Here is a 22364-nt window from a genome sequence, read left to right as displayed (position 1 = left end):
AGGCTGAACATTCCCAAGTCCCTCAACCTATCTTCATAGGGCTTGGTCCCTTGGCCCCAGATCATCCTCGTCGCTCTCCTCTGTACCCTTTCAATTTTATCCACCTTCTTGAAGTGAGGCCTCCAGAACTGCACTCAGGACTCCAGGTGTGGCATTATGCAATGCATGTTCTCTGTAGACTGTCCTGAGCTGCAAGGGGGGGTGGTGCATAAATCTAGATAGATGACAGATACACAATGAGAGTCAGCAGCTCTGTGGCCAAGTAACAGCACGATTCACTAGGTGGGAGGCATGTGGGGGCAGGCGGAGTCTCCTGTTGCCCATCTTACTCACTGACAAGCACCAACCTCACAGCTCTCACCAGGATAACCCGACAGCTACTCTGAAATCTCCAGGGGCAAGTGGGTTTTGAGAGGAACACAGGGCAGACAAACCTTTGCAGCCAACGTAGCTTTCCCGCACGGAGAAGGAAATTCCACCCTCGCCACCGGCCCAAATGTCACATCGCACCCGTTTCCAAAAAGGAGGATTTCCCCCCTAGCAAAACGCAATTTTATTTATTAAAAAATGTCAAATCCAAAGCATTTCGATCACACGTCAGTACATTCATTGTTCAACAAAAATAGTCTTGTTGGAGAAATAAAAACCGGAGACAGACATACACTCTTTTTAAAAGTCAGCTACGCAAGCATTCTGACGACAACCTCCGTTCTCTTCCTCCCCCCGCCCCTTTTATGGCTTATATATCCCACAAGGAAGACGATACACTGCGTAAGTGCAGTATTTTGCCCTTCCCACAAAACGTGCACGGACCGATCTGTGTGGGAAAGCAGTGTGCTGGTTGCAGTGTCTGGAAGACGCAACAGTGTGTGTGTGTGCGTGTATGAAGGTGCTTCTGCTTAAAACCTGAAGCAAAAACATTTTAAAGAGGGGTTCAAGCATCTTTGCTGGCTCAATGAATTAGTCAGATGCATGCTGGGCTTTTGGCTCAAGACCTCAACTTAACTCTTAAGCGGGGAGAGGACCATCACTGGCAATTTTTCTCTCGAGACCTGAGTTCAAAACACTGAGGACACAAGAGGATGGATCAGGCCATCTCCAAGAAAGCAGCAGAAGGTTAGAAAGTAATCGGCAACTTTAGGTTGTTATCTCCACCTTTGCTCTCTGTAACGACCTACCCCAAACCGTGACCGTGTGGTTCTGCCTTTCCTCTCCCTGACACAAAGCTTGAGATCTCAGCAACAGCACCGGGTTGCTCCAAATACTTAGATCCCTTCAAGGACAGCAACAAACACAGCTTTATGGAGTTCCTGGCTCAATCTGAATGCGTTTCACGGTTCCCGAGTCATGAAGCCAGAAAGCTGTTTCTGTACAGCATATTTAAGTTACAGTTTTTGCAAAATACAAGCACTTGCAGACATTCGAGGGACAGGCTGGCAGGAGGAAAACTGAATGGCCAAAACAGAAGGTTATGATTGCCTGTTCCCCTTTTATTGCATTTGCTTGCACAGGCAAACAGTAAGGCACAAGATACCCGTTAAAGTCTTCTCCTATATGTCAGAGACTCTGTTTTGAGAAGGGGGCCCCTGAGAAAGCTTCCAAGGGCCCCAACCCAATCCAGCTTTTGGCGCTCCAACCCCACCTGCCTCCCAGTAACAGCTACACCAAAAAGGTAGGCATTTGCGATATTCATTTTGTAGAGCTACTTTGCAGAGGTATGAACTCTATGGCAATGAAGATCCAATAGTCCAGAAGTAGTTCTGCCTCTTACGTTCCGTTTCAAGAATTATCCACGATAAAAAAAAGGAGGGGAGGCCATGGCAGAATCTGGCAGGCCTGGATAAAAGCACTTTTGTAGCCAATTTTGAGATTTCTTCACCGGCTTGTGCCAAATTCCTGCTGATGAAACAATAGACTTTCATGCAATGTAGTTGATCAATTGGCTTAAAAAAAAAAAGTCACAGTACTGCTATACTTCCAGCTTTAGTCAAGAGTGCTAGGACAGCCAACCTGCCGATAAAGAAGGAAGAAGCAGATGCTACAAGCCACAAGGTAAATCCTATTGCGGTTAAAATTGACTAGTCTTTGGAGGGGAAATTCCCCCCCCCCCTCACATGACCAACAGAGAACTATACATGAGCAAACAACACACATATCGGAAATGGAAAGTTTACTGCTGTCGACCCTCAGCCAAATTCTCACCTAGCGTGTTATGTCAACACTTGTACAGGAAAACAGAAGGAGACTCTGTCATCCAAGAAGGATGCTAAAAATGCTAAAAAACTGAAGTGGCTGCAGGATTTCCACAGGGGGCAGTCAAGGCAGTACAATCTTCTTCTTATGATGTACAAATCGGAGACAATTTATCTAAGCCAAGCGTGGCCAAAGTGTAGCTCTGCAGATGCCCATGGACTACAATTCCCACGAATCCCTCCCAGCAGGGGCTCATGGGAATTGCAGTACATGGACATCTGCAGACCCACAGTTTGGCCACCCCTGATGCTGCTTACGGCAGGGGTAGTCAACCTGTGGTCCTCCAGATGTCCATGGACTACAATTCCCATGAGCCCCTGCCAGCGTTTGCTGGTAGGGGCTCATGGGAATTGTAGTCCATGGACATCTGGAGGACCACAGGTTGACTACCCCCTGGCTTACGGGATGTGAGAGGCATCTGAGAGAGCACTCTAGAAGCTTACCGGGGGGGGGGGGGGGATTCGTGTCTAAGCCAAAAACAATGAAGCAAGAGGCAGCTGCTGACAGATGTGGGAAAGGCAAGGCAAGACAATACAGGGCAAAGTGGAGGATAACCCCCAAAGCAAAAGCTGCCTGTTAAGTGCAGGGACCTCCCCGGGGCAAGTGTCCTTTCTGCTCAGCTTCCGTGGCCACCCCACCCCAAAGCAGCTGGTCCCAGAGGACCGTATTTGTGTCTCAGATTCGTGTGCTACTTCAAAACTGGACTCTTTTCCTTTTGATCCCTTCCCTCCTCAGCAGCATCCATGTCAACGTCAGCAGATTCCCTCTTTAGGAGCCTCATGAGGAAACATTTCTCAGCCTCATTTGCGAGAGCCCTGGGTCCTGGCCGGTTTGCAGTCTGCACGGCACTTTGGTTCAGGAGGCCTGGGCGTCGGAGGCCCAGCGTTGTACAGCCCAAGTGACCTTTGGTTCATTGTCTGGAACTGACGGCAGTTCTTTAATGGCCTGTAGGTGCCCCCCTCCCCCCCTTTCCCAGGTTGCAGCATCTGCCAAGGGCACACCTCTCATTATACAACTGTAGCCTTGGCATAGGGGTGCTCGGTGGGGCAGAGGGGCAGCCACAACTCTCACCCCGCCTCGGCAGGGGGTGCTGCCAGTCAATCCACCTGCATGAATGCTAAGTGGTTCTGGGGCAGGGAGGTGCCCATCCCGTTGTCCTCATCGAAGCTGTCGTCGTCCATCGCTTCCTCTTCGAAGAGCTGATCTTCCAGGAAAGAACCGCCCAGCCCGTACTCCTGCTCGTGGACTGAGACCTCGTTAGGGGTAAGGTGGCAGGAGCCTTCCACAAAGTCAGCGAACCTGGGGGGAAAACAGAGAGTGTGCATGAGGCCCTAGCCCACTGAACCCACTTCTTGTCCGCTCTGACTGGCGACAGCTTTCCAGGGTCACAGGAAGAGGTCTTCCCCCCTTGCCCACGGCTAGATCCTTTAACTGGGGATTCTGTATGTCACCTGAGCTATGGCCCCTTCCCCGGTAAGGATATAGTAACAGCTAACCAAGCCCCAGGCACGACTTAAATGCCAGGATCTCATTAAGCCAAGTATCGCGGTCAAATTAACTAGCTCCTAGAGCAGCCTTTCTGAATTTGTTTACTGTTCAGAAACCCCTGAGACATTCTTCAGGCTTCAAGAAATCCCAGAAGTGGCAGAATATGGTTAGGAAGCAGAGCTGTGGCCCTTCCCCTTCCCTGGGGCCCTTCCCCTTCCCACCCCCTCCAGGCCCATCATTGGTCATTTTGGGAGGGGGGGGGGCACAGGTAGATATGAGCACATATGGTCACACCACCCGATAAATGTTTAACAAATTTAAAAAAATAGATTAAATTAACTTCCACCCATTCAGGAAATCCTTCCAGGGCTGTCAAGGAGGCCCAGGGTTTCACAAAACCCTGGTTGAGAAAATGTATGGGGGCAGCTGTTACATCTGGGGTGGCCTCCTTTATGCTATCATCGATCGAGCTAAGGAAACGATTTGTGCCTCTTAAGTCTTAAAAGTAGATACTTCTGTATTTTACTTGGTTTTGGCTAAATTTACTTTGCATTTTTGTAACTGCAATTTTACTTCAGATATTTTCGGTGATAACTTGTATATGGCATGATGGTACAAATAATAAATTAGTAATAATAAATTACAATTGCTTTCAGTCTGGGGGCAACAACGTTTCTAAAACGGCAAATACACCTGAACACCAACCCAGAAGACCCCTCCCAGCTACCAGCTACGCCAGGGGTAGTCAAACTGCGGCCCTCCAGATGTCCATGGACTACAATCCCCATGAGCCCCTGCCAGCGAATGCTGGCAGGGGCTCCTGGGAATTGTAGTCCATGGACATCTGGAGGGCCACAGTTTGACTACCCCTGAGCTACGCCCACCAGAGACAACACAGGGCAACACCTGACCATCCTCTGCATGCCATGAACCGCTAAATTGCAGTAAAGTTCGGAATTGTGACCAGCTGAAACTGCTGATATTTTTTGTACTGTTTATGTTCAAAGTGCTACAAATTTAAGCTGTTCTTGTGTTCTATGTTTTATCAGCTGCAAGCTATAACTCTGCAAGCTACAAATGTTTATTGTACACCACCCTGAGCCTTAAGGGAGGGCAGTATAGAAATGTAACAAATTATTTAGACCGCCCTTCTCCAAATAGGTCTCAGGGTGGTTTACAACATAAACAGTTAAAACACAATAAAATCCCCATAAAAAACCCCAATTAACATCAACAACAAGTCACATATAACATATAAGCGGTGGTGGTCACAATTCTGATCGTATTTACCCGACAGGTTCAGCCTGGTGGGGAGAATAATATTCAGAAGAGGGTGGCACCAATACAATACATCTAACCATGATCTCGGTGTTAGAGATCTCAATATTGGAGGGGATCCTCTGATGGATTAGTGGGAGAGCTGCCCTGGCCTCAACCATATGCCTGGCGGAAGAGCTCCGTCTTGCAGGCCCTGCAGAAAGCTGGTAGATCCCGCAGGGCCCGTAGCTCTTCTGGGAGCTCATTCCACCAGGTTGGGGCATTTGGCCAGGTTTCCCAGTATCTGAAAAGGCCCTGGCCCGGGTCGAGGCCAGGCGAACCTCCCATGGGCCCAGGACAACCAGTAAATTCATACCTGCAGAGCGGGTATTTTAAATAAATTTTAAATTTAAATAAATTAAAAAAAAAAAACAGGATTTCATGGCACAAAAGTGGCAGGGAGAGGAAAACAACAACTTTAGGAGGACTCGGTCCTATCCCCCGTCCTTTAACCACCCAAGATTCTAACTCCCGTCCGCACCCAGATTTGTAACTCCTTCTGAAAGTTCCCTAGACTTTACATACAGCATGTGTGTCGTCCCCCCCCCCTCCCCTTGGCAATACCTCTTTGGAGACTGGATGCGGGAGACTGCTTTCCAGGCCGCGAAGTCCGGGCTGTTGCAGTACTCCCGCAACTCCGACAGGGCCCTCTGCGTCTCCACCTCCCCCTGCAGGCGGTACTCCTCCTCCGTTAGCAGACGGGGCGGGCTGGGCTTTTCCGTGGCAGCGCACACCTTCCTGCTAGGACGGCAAGGGCGTTAGTGGGAGTTTCCGCCTCTCGACGCCTGAGCCTGGCTTCCTCCCAAGTGGCTCGTAAGACAGAAGACGGGAATCATACCTCTTTCCCAGCACACCAGAGTCAGTTTGAAGTTGGGGGGGGGGGGAGCCAGTAGCGCCTGTCGTGGGCTGAGGCTCGGCCTTGTCAACCGCGTTTCTGTCCTGCCGCTCTTACTTCTGCATGGATCACCGGGAAGCTTTTTGCCCAGGCTGTTTTGCTAACTTACAACAGCGATTGAAGCAGGGGATCCACTGATCAAACCACTGGCTGGTTTATTCTCAAGCGTTGGTATCATTTAATCTCTCCCATCTCCGCACACAGAGACCCAAACAAAGGGGCGGCAAAAGATATGAGGTTTAGGGGCCTAAAGGAGCTCGGGATTTGGTACCCAGCTTTCAGCCTTGAGGAATCCTTAGTCACTTGTGGCTCATTTTACGCAGCGGTGGCCAAATGGTGGTTGTTCATATGTCCATGGACTACAATGCCCATGAGCCCCTGCCACCACCATGATGGCAGGGGCTCATGGTAACTTCAACCCATGGACATCCCGAGAGGCACAGTTTGGTCACCCCTATAATAGAGTAAGAAAGGCCCTACCCTCTGTCTTGAAAGGCAAAGCTTTTTTACAAAGCTTCCGTAGATGCCGCCTGGGGGTAGATTTTGATCTGACAGCAGGAAACCGAGGGGGTCGGGATGAAGACAGCAGCTGCTTGCCCACATCCTCCCCTGGTGACATCCAAGGCAAACACCACCAGCGACTCCCTGCAATGCCCACCACATGACCACACAAGGGGCAAGTGCACAACCAGATGCTTCAACTCCCAACAATTCTGGCCACAGGTGGCCAATATTAGAAGAAGAAGAGTTGGTTCTTATATGGCGCTTTTCTCTACCCGAAGGGGTCTCAAAGCGGCTTACAATCACCTTCCCTTTGCTCTTCCCCTGTGAGGTGGGTGAGGCGGAAAGAGCCCTGATATTAGTGCTCGATGATTAATCAGAACAGCTTTATCAGTACTGTGGTGAGCCCAAGGTCACCCAGCAGACTGCATGTGGGGGAGGGGGGAATCAAATATAACATGTCTACTCTGGAGCAAGCCTTCTCTGCCAAGCAGTGACCCAGTCCTGGTTTGACCAAGCAAAGGAGTAAGCACGTCCCTTTACCCGCCAATTTGTGTGAATGTTGTGGAATTTTCAAGGGCTTAAATAAAAAATTCTGAGCGCGTCTCCCTGGCATCCAGAGACTGCACATTTATTATTTTTTAATGGATCCAGCGACTGCAGGAAGCATGCATCCAAGCATTTGGCCAGGTTTCCCAGTATCTGAAAAGCACATGCATCACCCAACAAAAGAATAGATCCATGGGCCTATGAAATTCAGGAATCCTCAGAAAAGTGTGCTAAAAGGTAGGTCCTCTATAATGAGCAATGAGCTGTTAATGTTGTATTAAGAGTCCACAATTACAGATGCCATCAACTTCATTTTCGTCATGACCATAAAAGACACTTTTCTCTGGGAAAACCCCGGAGAACACCTTGGTGCGCTTTCCCCATGACCTCTGAACCAAAGGGCTACAGAAACACACCCCGACAACAGAGTACAACACCTGCAACAAACGCACAACAGAGTCCCCTCCTGCATGCTTCTCCCTGGGGATGCAAGGAGGTTCTCTAGTTCAGGGGTAGTCAACCTGTGGTCCTCCAGATGTTAATGAACTACAATTCCCATGAGCCCCTGCCAGCAAACGCTGGCAGGGGCTCATGGGAATTGTAGTTCATTAACATCTGGAGGACCACAGGTTGACTACCCCTGCTCTAGTTATTCTAGGCCACCAAGATCTGTGGGATTTAAGGCAAGGAGCCACCGGGACACAGAACATACTCTGAACAAAAAGAGTTGGCTGGAAGAGAGACAGAACTCAATCCTCCCTGTTTTTGACTCCAGGTGATCTACAGGTAGCCTGGCATTCAAGATTAGGGCAAGAGCGAGCAATACGGAGAGCAACCAAGTTCTCCCAGCACAGAGACACAGACACACTCCTCATTTTCTTAGGACTCTGTTAATGGGGCTAAGATCGGATTGCGCCTTTTAGGGTGGGCAACCCCCGTGCTGCCCATCTGTCACCTGTAGATGGTATATGCCCACGTGACGGGGTACTCCAGGTTTTTCGTGCCGATGGCGATGAGGATCAGGGCGATAGCGATCTGCCGGATCTGGATGCCGCAGTAGAGAAACAGCAAGCCCAGGAGCTGCAGGCCCCAAGTGAGGAGGTTGATGCTGCGCTCGTTCTCCAGGGGGCCGTGTCTGTAGCAGACGGCGAAGCTGAGGCACCCGACGACCACCATGTAGCCTGGGAGGGAGGGAGGAACAGAAGGGCAGCCCCTTTTTTAAAATGAGCACTTCTTTCTGGGATGTGAGCCCCCACTTCAGGAATGACTGTGGCCAGATAGCCAGAGATCAGCCGAGGAAATGGGATTCTCCAGTATCAACACAATTCTAAGTTCACTCAAGGACACGAGGCGAGAAAGGTGTCATGGGGCTTAGGAGCACACCAGGGGTCGCTACAAGAGCCTCTTGTGGCGCAGGGTGGTAAGGCAGCCGACATGCTGTCTGAAGCTCTGCCCATGAGGCTGGCAAACCACCCCGTATTGAGTCTGCCAAGAAAACGCTGGAGGGCGTCACCCCAAGGGTCAGACATGACTCGGTGCTTGCACAGGGGAGACCTTTACCTTTACCTAGGGGTCGCTGCACTCATCTACAGTGCCCCAAATCAGCTGGAGGACAGGAAGCTGTCCTACAGGATTGGATACTATTTACTTGTTATACTTGGCCTTTCTTCCCACTCAAAATGACTTGCCGCCTCCTCCTCCTCCTCTCCTCCATTTTATCCTCACAGCAAGAACTCTGCAAGGGAGGTCAGGCCCAGAAGGTGTAACTGGTCCAAGGTCATCCAAACAGTTTCTACAGCAGGGTGCAAATTTATCGCTTCTTGGCCTTTTGGCCAAGATCAAGAGTAGTGTAGTGTAGTGTAGTGTAGTGTAGTGTAGTGTAGTGTGGGGATTTGAGCCTGAGTCTATCACATCGTAGGCTGATATTCTAACTCAGGCTTTCTCACAACCAGGGTTTCATGGAACTCTAAGGATTCTTGATGGCCTTGGAAGGGTTTCCTGAATGGCTGGGAGTTAATACATTTTTAATGTATTTTTTAAAACTTGTTAAATACTTACGGGATGATATGACCAAAATGGCCTCCCAAAATGGCCAATGATGGCCTGGAGGGGGTGGGAAGGGGAGGGGCCCTGGGTAGGCATGTTCACAGCTCTGCTTCACAACCATATTCTGCACGGGCTTTCTTGAAACCTGAAGAATGTTTCAGGGGCAGTTCTCAACAGCAAACAAGTTTAGAAAGGTTGCTCTGATCACTACATCACACTGGCACAAGCCACCCTATCTGAGATCTCCAGTGGGACAGGAGGACGGAACTGAGTCTTCAAGTACAGGTAATGATTAGGTAAGCAACTTTCCCTGACAGGGAGGGGCTTGGGTGCCCAGCAGGCATTATGCCAAGGGTCGGGGCTGCATCCTCTGAAGCCCGGAGGTGGGGCAAGGATTACAATGGTTATTAATTCCTGTAAACCCACCAAAGTTAAGCCTGAGAATTTGGTGGTTACGTAACAGGAAACCTCACACTGGTCATTCAAAACCATGGGCCGTGCTCACCCACCTCCATTATGTCCTTCTAACCCCCGTAATCTCCCTGAACACCTTGCATTGCAAAGACCCAACAGCCCAAATCTCAGATGAACTGCCTGCCTTGGGCCTCCAAATCCTGACTGAGCAAAAAAATGCTAAGAACTTAAAACCAGAAAACAAAAGGAAAAGAAAGAGCCGCACGCTCCTAATGATTAAGACAACCCGTGCAGTTCAATCAGAACCTCTGGACATTGGTTTCAAAACCTCGAGCCTACAAGAAGCAGAAGGAATATTCCTGAAGAGAGGCATTTTTTGTTGCTCGGGGACTGAAGGAAGTGAAACTCCTTGAGTTTCCTAAAGAGGCTAGCTCAGAAATGTGTAAGAGGCGTGAGGGTCATGGGCATGGAACTGGGGTTACGGTGGGTGGGCAAGTAGTTATGAATTGCCTGCATTCTCAAGGGGTTGGACTAGATGACCCTGGAGATCCCTTCCAACTCTTATGATTCTGCAGAGACATACACTGAGGCAAGCACACACTTACCCAGCAGATACTCCCAGTATAGTTTGCAAATCTCTTGCAGGTTCCTGAAGACCAGCTGGATGAGGTAAACAGAAAAAGACCAGCCTCCTACAAGCATGAGGTACATAGGATTTTTCTAGGGCACAGAAAGAACAAACAATTTCCTCCTAAGAAACAGTGTATTTGCAGTGCTCCGGAAAGGACATGCGATGCCTCTAGTTCCAAAATGGGCCTATTCTGTAAGTAGGCTGGTATTGCGTGCCAGCTTCGAGGCTAGCCATCTGGGTAGTGAAATATCTGTCCAGCAGGGGGCAGGCTGCACAGCCTGGAAAAGTGAAGGCGGGGCAGATTCTTTGGAAGCATTCAGTTGGACAGGCCACACCCATTGCTCATGAACAAATGACTGAAGTAGTAAAAACAGTGCCTGGGCTGTACAGCTATGGGTGGAGGCTCACATGACAGATTTTTCTCCGCATCAAGATTCCAACACAGGGAAAAATAATATGCCAGGGAACCTACACAGAAACTTGTAGATCAGACCAGTGGTCCATCTGGTCCAGAATCCTGTCTCACACAATGGTCAACCAGTTCTTCTGGTGGTCTAACAAAAGGGCATAGATACCCAGATCTTTCCAACCTGCTGCCTTCTGGCACTGGGGTTCAGAGGCTGAGTTTCTCTGTTCACCATGGCTAACAGCCACCTATCCTCCATGAATCTATCTAAACCCCCCTTTGAAGCCAACTATGCCTGTGGCCATCACTACATCCTTAGGCAGCCAATTCCACAATTTAATGACTCACTGTGCAAATAACTATTTCTTTTGTCTGTCCTGAATCTTCTGCCCATTCAAGTTCATAAGATGTCCTCAAGTTCTAGTACTTTGGGAGAGGGAGGAAATTGTCTGCGTCAACTTTCTCCACCCCCATGCCTAATTTTATGGACCTCTACCATGTCCCCCCACCCACCCCTTAGCCATCTCTTTTCGAAAAACTGAAAAATCCCATGGATGTGGGCCACGAAAGGGAGGCATCACTCACCTTGGGCACCATTCTAAACATGAGATAGAAGAGGATGAGCAGCGAACCTAGCATGCCAATGCTTATTCCGGCTGAATAGAAAAACAGCGGGCTCCTAAAAAAAAAGACAACTGTTGTCCGTATTGCTGTGCATTAATCCTATCTACACACAAATATGGTCAGCAGCATTAAAATCTCCCAACCAATAAGCATGGCTTCCAGAGGCCTGCACAATCTGCACTGTTGTGGAATTTGTGGCTACCAGTCACGGTATTGTGCTGGGGTGGACCGTGCTTCTGCCTTCTCGAAAGAAGTCAACTGAGGGGATAGGAAGACTAAACCTCACCCAGCAGCTAGCCAGCGATGTGCCCAGAAGGAAAAGCGATCAGGAAGCCAAAACCACCACCATGCATATTAAGGAGGCAGTGTCTGCTTAGTTTGGTGTAGTGGTTAGGAGTGCGGATTTCTAATCTGGCATGCCACGTTCGATTCTGCGCTCCCCCACATGCAGCCAGCTGGGTGACCTTGGGCTCGCCACGGCACTGATAAAACTGTTCTGACCGAGCAGTGATATCAGGGCTCTCTCAGCCTCACCCACCCCACAGGGTGTCTGTTGTGGGGAGAGGAATGGGAAGGCAACTGTAAGCCGCTTTGAGCCTCCTTCGGGTAGGGAAAAGCGGCATATAAGAACCAACTCTTCTTCTTCTTCTTCTTATACTCCCTCCTGGTTTCTGCGTATTTCTGCCGGGACGTGGTGTAGTAGGGCAGGGGTAGTCAACCTGTGGTCCTCCAGATATTCATGGACTACAATTCCCATGAGCTCCTGCCAGCAAACACAAATGGGAATTGTAGTCCATGAACATCTGGAGGACCACAGGTTGACTACCCCTGCAGTAGGGGATTCCCAGCCTATTCACTGGGCGTCTTGAACATACTCCCGTAAGGGTAGACAAGGCAGGGGCTCTTGCAGAACAAGAAAGTGTCTTGTCTGATGACTCCTCCCACCTCCCACAAGGGAGGGGCTTTGTCTCTGATGCCGCACTGCACCATGGAGACAAAAAGGACTTCTCGTTATTTTATCTATTTATTACATTTATATAACGCCCTCCCCAAAGGCTCAGGGCGGTTTACATCAAACAGAGATAACTGTACAAATAACTCAGTATACAATAACATAATAATAACTATAACATTATGAACAATAGAACATTGGGGAGAACAATAACAGTGCTTACTGATGGCCCAGTGGGTTGGGTGAGCCTGCAATGCTGGTTGGAGGAGGGAGGCTGAGGGGGGCCGATTGGAAGCCGTGGTGCTGGTTGACCTCAACCAAATGCCTGGCGGAGGAGCTCCCTTTTGCAGGTCCTGCGGAATTGTTTGAGCTCCGTCAGGGCCATGATCTTCACTGGGATCTCGTTCCACCAGGTGGGACAGGATGAAGAAAGCTCTGGCCCTGGTTGAGGTCAAGCGGGCTTCCTTGGGGCCAGGGACCCCCAGGAGGTTGGAGCTGGTGGAGCATAAGGCTCTTTGAGGGGTGTAGGCAGAGAGGCGATTCCTTAGGTACCCTGGGCCCAGACCGCGTATGGCCTTAAAGGTGATGACCAAAACCTTAAGCCTGATCCGGAATTCAACAGAATGTTATGACAGAATGTCTTTGAAGTAAGATCAGCATAAGTAGTTTCCAGTCCCCCACTTTGTGCTAGGCCAGGCACCCACTGGAGTCAATGAAGAGAGCATCACCGGGGATCTTTTTCAAGTGTACGAACCCACCCCGGAATGTTCCGACCAAATCATTATCTTGGTAGCCAAGAGACCAGGCAGTGCAATGAAGAACTGAAGCTGCAAGCCCGGTTTCGTTTCCCCAAGGCAATCTTTTTAAGGGCCGGTTCGGATGTAGTCTTCTTTTTTTGCAGGCAACTACACGTGTGTTTCCATAGCAAAACCGGGAGCAAGCAGGTCTGACTTACCAAGTCAGTGTCAAAATTATAAGAATCTCTCAGCAAGTCAGATTCATGCTAGCATGCACAACAATCCATGAATATATTAGATGCAGAAATGTATTTATTTTTATACTGCGGACGGGACATGACTTTTCCTTCATGGGATTAAGGAATAATCATGCCCACCCCCTCCCCAGCTGAATTATAATGCATTCCACTGCTTTAGCCTGGATACAGAAAATCAGTTACTTTAGATATAAAACCCCAAACTAATGACAGCAATCAAGCCTTTTGCAAAGGGACAGGAGAGGTCACTGCTTACACCCAAGCACAACCAACCCCGTTACTACCCATTCAAGCACTCACCTGCTCATTAAGTCACCGCAGAAGAACAGCAGGAGGCCCAAGAACCAAACCAGGAAGAGCTTGGGATCAAATGCTGCAAGAAACAAAATGGCTCTGTGTCAAGCAACTGCCTTTGACTGGCCTACCAGCTCCCAGGTCATTTGGATTCATAGCTGTCAACACAAACCCCCCATGTCTCAGAAGGTTTCATCAGGGAGGTGGGAAGCCCCATTGGCCATGTACAGCTCTAGGAGACTGCTCAGATGCTTATGACCAGAGGTAGTCACAACCTGTGGTCCTCTTGATGTTCATGGACTACAATTCCCATGAGCCCCTGCCAGCTAATGCTGTCAGGGGCTCATGGGAATTGTAGTCCATGGACATCTGGAGGACCACAGGTTGACTACCCCTGCTTATGACAACCATGTCGAGTACGCCAGCCAGAAATAACCCCGCACTCCACAAGCCGCGATTCTAAAGGACAGCGCAACAAGCTCACATGCATCTGTGTAATACACAAAGAGCAGAGGAACTATATCGTAAGCTATCAGGAGCAGAGTCTATGCAGCCTTGTCTCCCCCAAGGACAAAGAAAGCTTCTCTCGGGAGGTGGTGGGTTCTCCATCTTTGGAAGTTTTTAAACAGAGGCTGGATAGCCATCTGATGGAGAGGTTGATTTCGTGAAGGCTCAAGGGGGTGGCAGGTTACAGTGGATGAGCAATAGGGTTGTGAGTGTCCTGCATAGTGCAGGGAGTTGGACTAGATGACCCAGGAGGTCCCTTTCCAACTCTATGATTCTATGATTCTCTCTTCTATCAGCAGTGATTTTTCAACGTGCATGCCAGCTGAACAAGCTAGCTTTGCACCCAAGGTCAAGTCACTCTTTAACCCTGGGTACAAACCAGGCATGGTGGCATGTTCAACTGGGAGCGTTACACGCATCATGGAAGTGATTTGGTTACCCCAAGATAAATAGAATCGACACATGAGCCAGTCACAGTGAGTGGGCACCACTGTTGGGCAAAATACAAAAGCATCATTAGTAATTGCACACTTTCAAAAGTTATCAGGTGGGGAAATACAGGGCCTGTGTTTTGCAACAATGTAGTTTTCCCTCCCAGTAGTACGTGAAAAATTAGGCAGGTTTACCCAAGATCGTCATACCACGTGAATAAGAGCTTTTCGATCATGTCAGCTTTATAGTCTGTCGTTAAAATGTTCGCTAGACCAAGCTCTAATTCCCTGCAAGGACTATTATTTGGCTCAAGTGAATCTTGAGCACCTTGCCATTCGCACTCTGGCACTTCTAAAGACAGCTAAAATTAGTACGGGATACTAGAAGCCAGTTTAGCTTTGCATTGCATTTCTGTTACGTTCCCAGCTGTGGCATCTCAGCTAGATTTCAACCCAATCAGAATGCCTGAAAGCTGCAGGCCCCGGAATATGGAAGCTATCGGTTTCACATGCTACCACCAGAGGGAACTGGTAGACATTCATCCCAACTTCCCCAGCAAGCCAGCAAACCATAATAAAGCAGGACATACTACGAGCGATGACAATGCTGTAATTGGTGTCCGGTTCAAGCAGGTCAACCTTCAGGCAGGTTTTATTGCTGTACAGCCCCACGCTAATGTAGGTGTCGTTGAGCTTCTCTTTGAAGAAAGAGCCAAAGTAATTCCACATGTTGAACTCCTCCAGTTCTTTGAGCTTCTCCTCATTTTCAACTTGGGTGATGAGGATCGTCTTGGTGCTGTTGATTCGGATCTGTGAGGTAGAAAAAAGGGCACGTGTGATTCCGTTCAGAAATCCTGAAATGCTTGGCAGACAACAAGTATTTGAACTGGCCAAAAAGCTTGGACAGATTTATGGAGCACATAATTTAAATCAGGCGTAGTCAACCTGTGGTCCTCCAGATGTTCATGGACTACAATTCCCATGAGCCCCTGCCAACATTTACTGGCAGGGGATCATGGGAATTGTAGTCCATGAACATCTGGAGGACCCACAGGTTGACTACCCCTGATTTAAAGGACAAACAATAAAATATCCAGAAGGTTATGAAATGGGGCTTTAGGTACCAGCACACTTGTCAAAGCTAGATAACGTAACCTAGCCAAATTCCTAAGGAAGAGCCAAGCAAACCTGTCTCATCTTAAACACTTACAGATGAACTGTGGCATACATTTTTATGGACATGTATATTCTTTGGAACTCCATCTTTGTTGCTGGCTGGTGCTTGACCTTGAGTGCCCTTGAGTTCTGTGAAGGGACAGCTGCCAGGTTGCTAGCCAGAGAATATTCTTCTAGTTTCTTAGCAACCCTTACCTAGGAAGCCTGATTTGTCTTCTCTTACCACTAGATGCCAGGTGTGAGATGGTGTGAGAGCCAGTTTGGTGCAGTGGTTAGGAGTGCGGATTTCTAATCTGGCATACCGGGTTCTATTCTGCACTCCCCCATGTGCAGCCAGCTGGGTGACCTTAGGCTCACCAGGGCATTGATAAAACTATTCTGGCCGAGCAGTGAGCTGCACTGATGCAGACTTCAGAGAATGCACCAATTGGCTTTCTCTCCATGCTTGCAAACAGGCATTCTAAATAAATCCTCTTGCTGCTTAGCTGTCTTTGTTGTGGTCTTGTAAATTTTACACTGTATGGTCCATAACAATACCCAAAAGCAAACGAAACCAATAGGCAAAAAGTGGTATCTTCTTGAGATTTATTAAATGCAGTCCTAGGTTATTTAAATGTTTAAATAACCTAGGACTGCACTTAATAAATTTCAAGAAGATACCACTTTTTGCCTATTGGTTTCATTTGCTTTCATCGGCTTCTACCCACTGCTTCCTGCTATTTAGCCAGTTATTAATCCAAGAATACACCAATCTCACAATTATATAGCCAGTTCGGAAGGTCGACTGTTTTACCCTTATCCACACGCTTATTAAAAACTCTGTCCAAAAAGGTGGTGAGGGAAAACTTCCTTTTGACGAAAAGCCAGGCTGATCCCTTCGTACTGCATTTTGCTCAATCGTCACTGAAGCATTAAAACGTAAAGGTATCCCCTGTGCAAGCACCGGGTCATGTCTGACCCTTGGGGTGACACCCTCCAGCGTTTTCATGGCAGACTCAATACGGGGTGGTTTGCCAGTGCCTTCCCCAGTCATTACCGTTTACCCCCCAGCAAGCTGGGTCCTCATTTTACCGACCTCGGAAGGATGGAAGGCTGAGTCGACCTTGAGCCAGCTGCTGGGATCGAACTCCCAGCCTCATGGTCAAAGCTTCAGACAGCATGTCTGCTTCCTCACTACTCTGCGCCATGAGAGGCTCATTCACTGAAGCATTAGGACATCCTTATCACCCTGATTCTCACCTGAATTTTGGTCCATATGTCGTGCCATTTAGGGATTATGGTGTTTGTGTAGCAAAACTGCTTGGAAGAGCTCTGCGTGTGCATGCGGTGATCTTTAAGTGAGATTATTTGCCCATCTTCATGATTCAAGCCGGGGGAAAAAAAAAAGAATATATATACATTAGATAAATTGGCAAGATCTTCACATGAACCTAAATCAGATTTGCTCCCCAAGGAGCTAAGAATGAAGCAGATTTATACAAGATGGGGGGGGGGGGTAGGATTAGCGTAGTTAGTACAAGGCAGAGTGCTCACTGAACAGTTCATGGCAAACACAAGCTAAAATCTATAGCTGGCAAGGCACAGAAATGATACACTAATTTCTCTGTTTCAGACAGAAATACCAGAGAAAAGGGGCTAGGAAGCTCAAATCAACCACCATTTTTCTTCACACGTCACGGTACTTATCTGCGGTATGCAATTTACAGGAACTACTTAACAGCAATCCAGTTTAAGCCTCCATCTGCCTTACAAGTGGATTTTGAAGAGAGCCTTAACGCTTCATTGGCTTTTGTTATCTGTGCAAGGCTTTGAAATGGATGGCTTTATTAAATAAAACAACAGCCAGAACATCTGCAAGTCACCAGTGGATCACCCACACGCAGTGTCATCAGCGCAACACAAGCTTCAGATTTAACAGGATTGGCAAACGCTACGAGGGATGGGGAAAAGATCAAGGTATGTTGGGCATTGTGCAGAAAAAAAATGCATGTTCAGCAATCCGGCAACTCTTAAAGGAATCTGGAGGCAAGGATAGAGAATAAAATAAACTATTTCAGCCAAGTTATGTATGCCCTCATCTTAATGCTGCTTGTGCCAGAAAATAATTAACAAAGTTACACAACAGTTGTTGTTGTGGCCCATAATGAAAAAAACAGACTATGCCCTCTCAGCCCAGGGGAACTTTGCAGTTCCCCTCACTGTGCCAGTATATCACATGTATAACCGAATAGTGTTTCGTACGAGTTTCTCACCTGGGCTACACATTGGTTAACAAAAGATTTAGGGATTGACCAGACTGGCTGGGAGCTTCAGCAGAGAACTCGGTGAAATAAGGAAGCACAATGGGTGAGAGGAAGACATTGTATAATTTGCAATATAATCTTAGGCATCCTTAATCAGAAAATCCATTTAGTTCAAAGGGCTTGAAGCTTAAGCACATTCATGTAAAAGTAAAGGTAAAGGTATCCCCTGTGCAAGCACCGGGTCATGTCTGACCCTTGGGGTGACGCCCTCTAGCATTTTTCTGAGCTTCAGACTGCATGTCTGCTGCCTTACCACTCTGCACAAGAGGCTCTTCATGCAACTTATTAAAAAGCCACATTTTAAATAGAGAAATAAAGTGGATCAGAAATGCACACACACACACACATATTTATATGAAGAATATCAAAGTGATATAGGAATTATTTAGCAGTGCCTGAGCTGAGATCTCTAGTCGAATGAATTGGCCATTAAAAGCAAGAATTACAAAATATATGCCATGAAGATGGGGAAGAAATGGAGATAGTAACAGATTTTATTTTCCTGGGCTCCAAGATCACTGCAGATGGGGACTGCAGCAAAGAAATTAAAAGACACTTGCTCCTGGGGAGGAAAGCTATGGCAAATTTAGGCAGCATCCTAAAAAGCAGAGACATCACCCTGCCAACAAAAGTGTGTTTAGTCAAGGCTATGGTATTCCCAGTTGCAATGTATGGCTGCGAAAGTTGGACCATAAGGAAGGCAGAGCGTCAAAGAATTGAGGCTTTTGAACTCTGGTGCTGGAGAAGACTCTTGCGAGTCCCTTGGACTGCAAGGCGAACAAACCGGTCAGTCCTAGAGGAGATCAGCCCTGACTGCTCCTTAGAAGGCCAGATCCTGAAGATGAAACTCAAATACTTTGGCCACCTCATGAGAAGGAAGGACTCCCTGGAGAAGAGCCTAATGCTGGGAGCAATTGAGGGCAAAAGAAGAAGGGGACGACAGAGAATGAGGTGGCTGGATGGAGTCCCTGAAGCAGTAGGTGCAAACTTAAATGGACTCCAGGGAATAGTAGAGGACAGGAAGGCCTGGAGGATCATTGTCCATGGGTCGCGATGGGTCGGACACGACTTCGCACCTAACAACAACAATGCCATGAACCTTGAGAACAATTTATTTAGCGCTACCAAAGCACACAGCACAACTGTAAAATAAGCAACAGCATCAGATTTGTTCCTCAAGGGCCAAACTGAGCAAGATCCACTACAAAAACGAATCATAACATTGAAGGCAGCCACACGGAAGCCCAAATAAAACTTACACCACAGGAATTTGGGTTGCCAACACCATCTTGGGAAATTTCTAGAGCTGGGGAGGGCAGACTTCAGGGAGAGAACAGAGCCCAGTAAGGGTACGATGGCACAGCCCACCCTCCAAAGCCGCAAATTTCTCCAGAGGAACAGTTCTCTGCTGAAACTCCATGAGAACTCCAGACCCAGCCTCAAGCTTCCCAACTTAACAGGAATGGAGATGGCTTAACCAACCCCATCCTCATCATTTCCAGATCTACCCCTCCCCATATTATTTGCCCATTAGGGATCCAGCACGGTGGTAGTTGTTAGGAGCGGCGGACTCTAATCTGGAGAACTGGGTTTGATTCCCCCACTCCTCCTCCACTTGCAGCCAGCTGGGTGACCTTGGGCCAGTCACAGTTCTCTCAGAGCTCTCTCAGTCTCACCTACCTTACAGAGTGGCAGTTATGGGGGAGAAAGGGAAGACGACTGTAAGCTACTTTGAGTACCCAAAAGAGTGGTCTAAATTAAACCAATTCTTCTAGTCACAAAAAAGTCACTTACATGAGAGTAAACAACACTGAACAAAGCAGAAATTACTTCTAAATAAGCCTATCTACGATTATACCATAAGACACTTGTTGATTTCTGCTGCTTTCTTTCACAGATAAAAAAAGAGGTTTAATTAATTTGAGGGGGGGAACCTCATCATTAAGTCTAGGCAGGATTGTCAAAGGACCCTCCTAGACCTTTAACAAGGCAACCTCACACACAGGAGTCTGCAAATATCCCCCACTCCGAGCCAAATGGAAATCTGTCAAAGGTGAATGAATATTAGAAGAAAAGAACAAGAGTACAGGAGCGTCTTAAAAACTAACAAAATCTGTGGCAGGGAAAGAGCTTTCGGGTGTCACTGCTCACTTCTTCAGATACCACAGAGCAGGAGTCTAGTAGGATCTTAGACCATCAAAATCTGTGGCTGGGGAGGAGCTGACTTCTTCTGATACTCCACAAAAGGCCCTCCCCGGCCCCAAAGTAGGTCTTTAAAGTGCTCCTGGACTCCTGCTATTTCTATTGCTACACGCAGGATCTGCTGTTAGGAGTAGCGGCCAGATGAGGGTTGCCAGCTTTAGGGTGGAATATCCCTGGAGACCTTGCGGGTGGAGCCAGGAAGGAACATGCATTTTCTACAGGGGAACTGACCTCTGTGGTCTGGGTGGGGGCAAATCTGGAGACTCTGGGAGTGGAGCCAGGAGTGGGCGGGATTTGAAGTGGGGAAGGACCTCAGTGGAGTCTAATCCTATGGAGTCTCCAGGGGAACTGATCTCTGCAGTCTGGATGGGGTTGCCAGCTCTGGGTTGGGGAATACCTGGAGACTTTGGGGGGGGGTGGAGCCAGGAGTGGGCGGGGTTTGGGGCAGGAAGGGACCTCAGGAGAGTCTAATGCTCTGGAGTCCCCCCTCCCAAGCAGCCATTTCCTCCAGGGGAACTGATCTCTGTTGGAGATGGGGTTGCTAACTCTGGGTGGGGGATACCTGGAGACTCTCGGGGTGGAGCCGGGAGTGGGCGGGATTTGAAGTGGGGAAGGCCTCGGTGGAGCGTAATCCTACGTAGTCCACCTTCCAAAGCAGCCATTTCCTCCGGGGGAACTGATTTCTCCCCTGGAGATGAGCTGTAATTCCGGGGGATCCCCAGGTCCCCCCTGGAGGTTGGCACCCCTTCCCACCAGGCCTCAACCGCTCTCCGCGGCGTCCTTCCCAGCCTACCTGCGTCCCAGAGCAGCACCAAAAGCACGGCGGCCTCTAACAGGAGGCGACACCGCTGACACGGCCCCGAGCCGAGCTTCATGCCTCCCGCCATGGCCGCTCCTTCACCCACCGCCCATCCTATGACAGAACTTCGCGGTGCGCTCACTCGCCGAGCCAATCAGAAGTTGGAACGCGCAGGACCGCCCACCCACTTAGCCTGATTGACGAGGGTATTAGCCAGTGGAGAGCCGCTCGCGGAGACGGGGGCGGGAAAAACACCGCGGAGCTCCCGTCGGGCCAATGGATATATTGAGTGATGAGTCAATACGCCTATCACGAGAGAGGTCCTCGCCGGATTGCCCTCTATGAAGTAAACGCCTCGCGACAAACGACGAGCGTTTGTTTTCGCAGGCTTCTCCAAACCGCCCGCCATCGATTAGTCCCGCCCACTTTGCTTCCCCATAGGCTTCGGCTCCAGCCTATCGGGCAGCCAGGATAACAGGGCTCCCCTTGTCAAATAGTGGTTGTCGTGGTAACTCACGGGTAATACGCTAAGTCGGTGCAGCTTTCCCCTCCTGGGAAAGGCCGCGTGGTCCCCTAGCAACCGTCGAATTCACTTCTTAGCAACTGGTTGAGTGACAGCCCCTCGCTTCACGCAGCATCCTTTTCCAATAGCAACCGCTGTGAGGCTCCTTAGTTACCTGGTGCAGGTAGGGAGAGCGCGTTTGCCTGAAGAGGCCAGTTTTAAAATTAGTCACATTGCAATAATTTTATTTAAGAGAGGTGGGTTGTTGGTTTTTTTTGGGGTGGGGGGATAGCAGGCAGGGTCAAATGCAGATCTGGGCAGGGATGTAGAAATCTTTCATTATTCGCACTGGGGCTTCCTAATACCTGTAACGGGTAGAAAGTGAGCAGTGAGGCTTGTTGGAATAGTTAACATTTTCAGTAAAAGTAAAATCCTATATCTCAGAGTTTAGAACGATTGTGTGTGTTCACTGCCATCAAGTGGCTTTTGGTTTAGGCAGCATGGTGTAGTGGTTAAAAGAGGCGGCTTCTAATGTGGCGACTTGAGTTTGATTCCCTGTTCCTCGCATGCAGCCAGCTCGGTGACCTTGGCCTAGTCGCAGTCCTGTTAGAACTGTTCTCAAAGAACAGTTCTGTCAGAGCTCTGTCACCCCCACCTACATCACAGGGTGTCTGCCGAAGGGAAAGGAAAGGAAGGTGACTGTAAGCCACTTTGAGGTTCCTTCAAGTAGTGAAAAATGGGGTATAAAAACCAACTCTTCTTCTTGTGGCCATATGAATTAACATCCTCCAAAATTTCCTGTCATTAACAGCCTTGCTCAAGTCTTGCAAATGGAGTGCTGAGGCTTCCTTTACTGTCCATCCATCTCATGTGGAGTCTTCCTCTTTTCCTGCTGCCTTCATCCTTTCCTAATCTTCTTGTAATGTAACCAAAGTGTGATAGCCATTGGAGCTTCTGTGGAGAGTTTAAGCTTGGTTTGATGTAAGATAACCCGCTTATTTGTCTTGTTGGCACTCCCCAGTATCTTTAAAACTTCCCTCCAATGCCACATTTCAAAGGAATCTACTTTCTTCTTGTCAT

General features: G+C 48.6%; 1 protein-coding gene across 6 annotated transcripts; it reads right to left on the bottom strand.

The window, feature by feature from the left end:
- Positions 1-513: 513 nt before the first annotated feature.
- Positions 514-21236, bottom strand: NEMP1 (nuclear envelope integral membrane protein 1). Of its 6 annotated transcripts, none has more exons than XR_013229633.1 (10): positions 20777-21233; positions 16718-16833; positions 14893-15112; positions 13371-13443; positions 11086-11179; positions 10069-10183; positions 7959-8184; positions 5623-5799; positions 3255-3552; positions 514-2010 (listed from the first exon to the last, which is right to left on the bottom strand). XR_013229633.1 is itself a non-coding variant. In XM_077329231.1 (10 exons), exons 1-10 carry the CDS (start codon positions 20868-20870, stop codon positions 1984-1986), a joined length of 1335 nt encoding a protein of 444 aa, XP_077185346.1. In that variant the 5' UTR covers positions 20871-21236; the 3' UTR covers positions 514-1983. The 6 variants fall into 6 exon arrangements, 5 of the variants coding, with proteins under 5 accessions (XP_077185346.1, XP_077185349.1, XP_077185347.1 ...); XM_077329231.1 differs by having other exon boundaries at positions 3360-3552; positions 20777-21236; XM_077329234.1 differs by having other exon boundaries at positions 3325-3552; positions 20777-21234.
- Between the last annotated feature and the right edge of the window lie 1128 nt (positions 21237-22364).

This window comes from Paroedura picta, chromosome 3 (genome assembly GCF_049243985.1).
Source record: "Paroedura picta isolate Pp20150507F chromosome 3, Ppicta_v3.0, whole genome shotgun sequence".
In the NCBI taxonomy this organism is placed as follows: domain Eukaryota; kingdom Metazoa; phylum Chordata; class Lepidosauria; order Squamata; family Gekkonidae; genus Paroedura; species Paroedura picta.
The sequence above is the reverse complement of the archived record's forward strand: the minus strand, read 5'-3'. Positions and strand labels throughout refer to the sequence as shown.

Coding starts and splice junctions, on each gene's coding strand:
- NEMP1 (XM_077329231.1), bottom strand. CDS start 20,870: ATGGCGGGAGGCATGAAGCTCGGCTCGGGGCCGTGTCAGCGGTGTCGC. Junction 15,113..16,717: donor ACATATGGACCAAAATTCAG/GTGAGAATCAGG, acceptor TCTACCTCACAG/ATCCGAATCAACAGCACCAA. Junction 13,444..14,892: donor CAGCATTGTCATCGCTCGTA/GTATGTCCTGCT, acceptor TGTTTCTTGCAG/CATTTGATCCCAAGCTCTTC.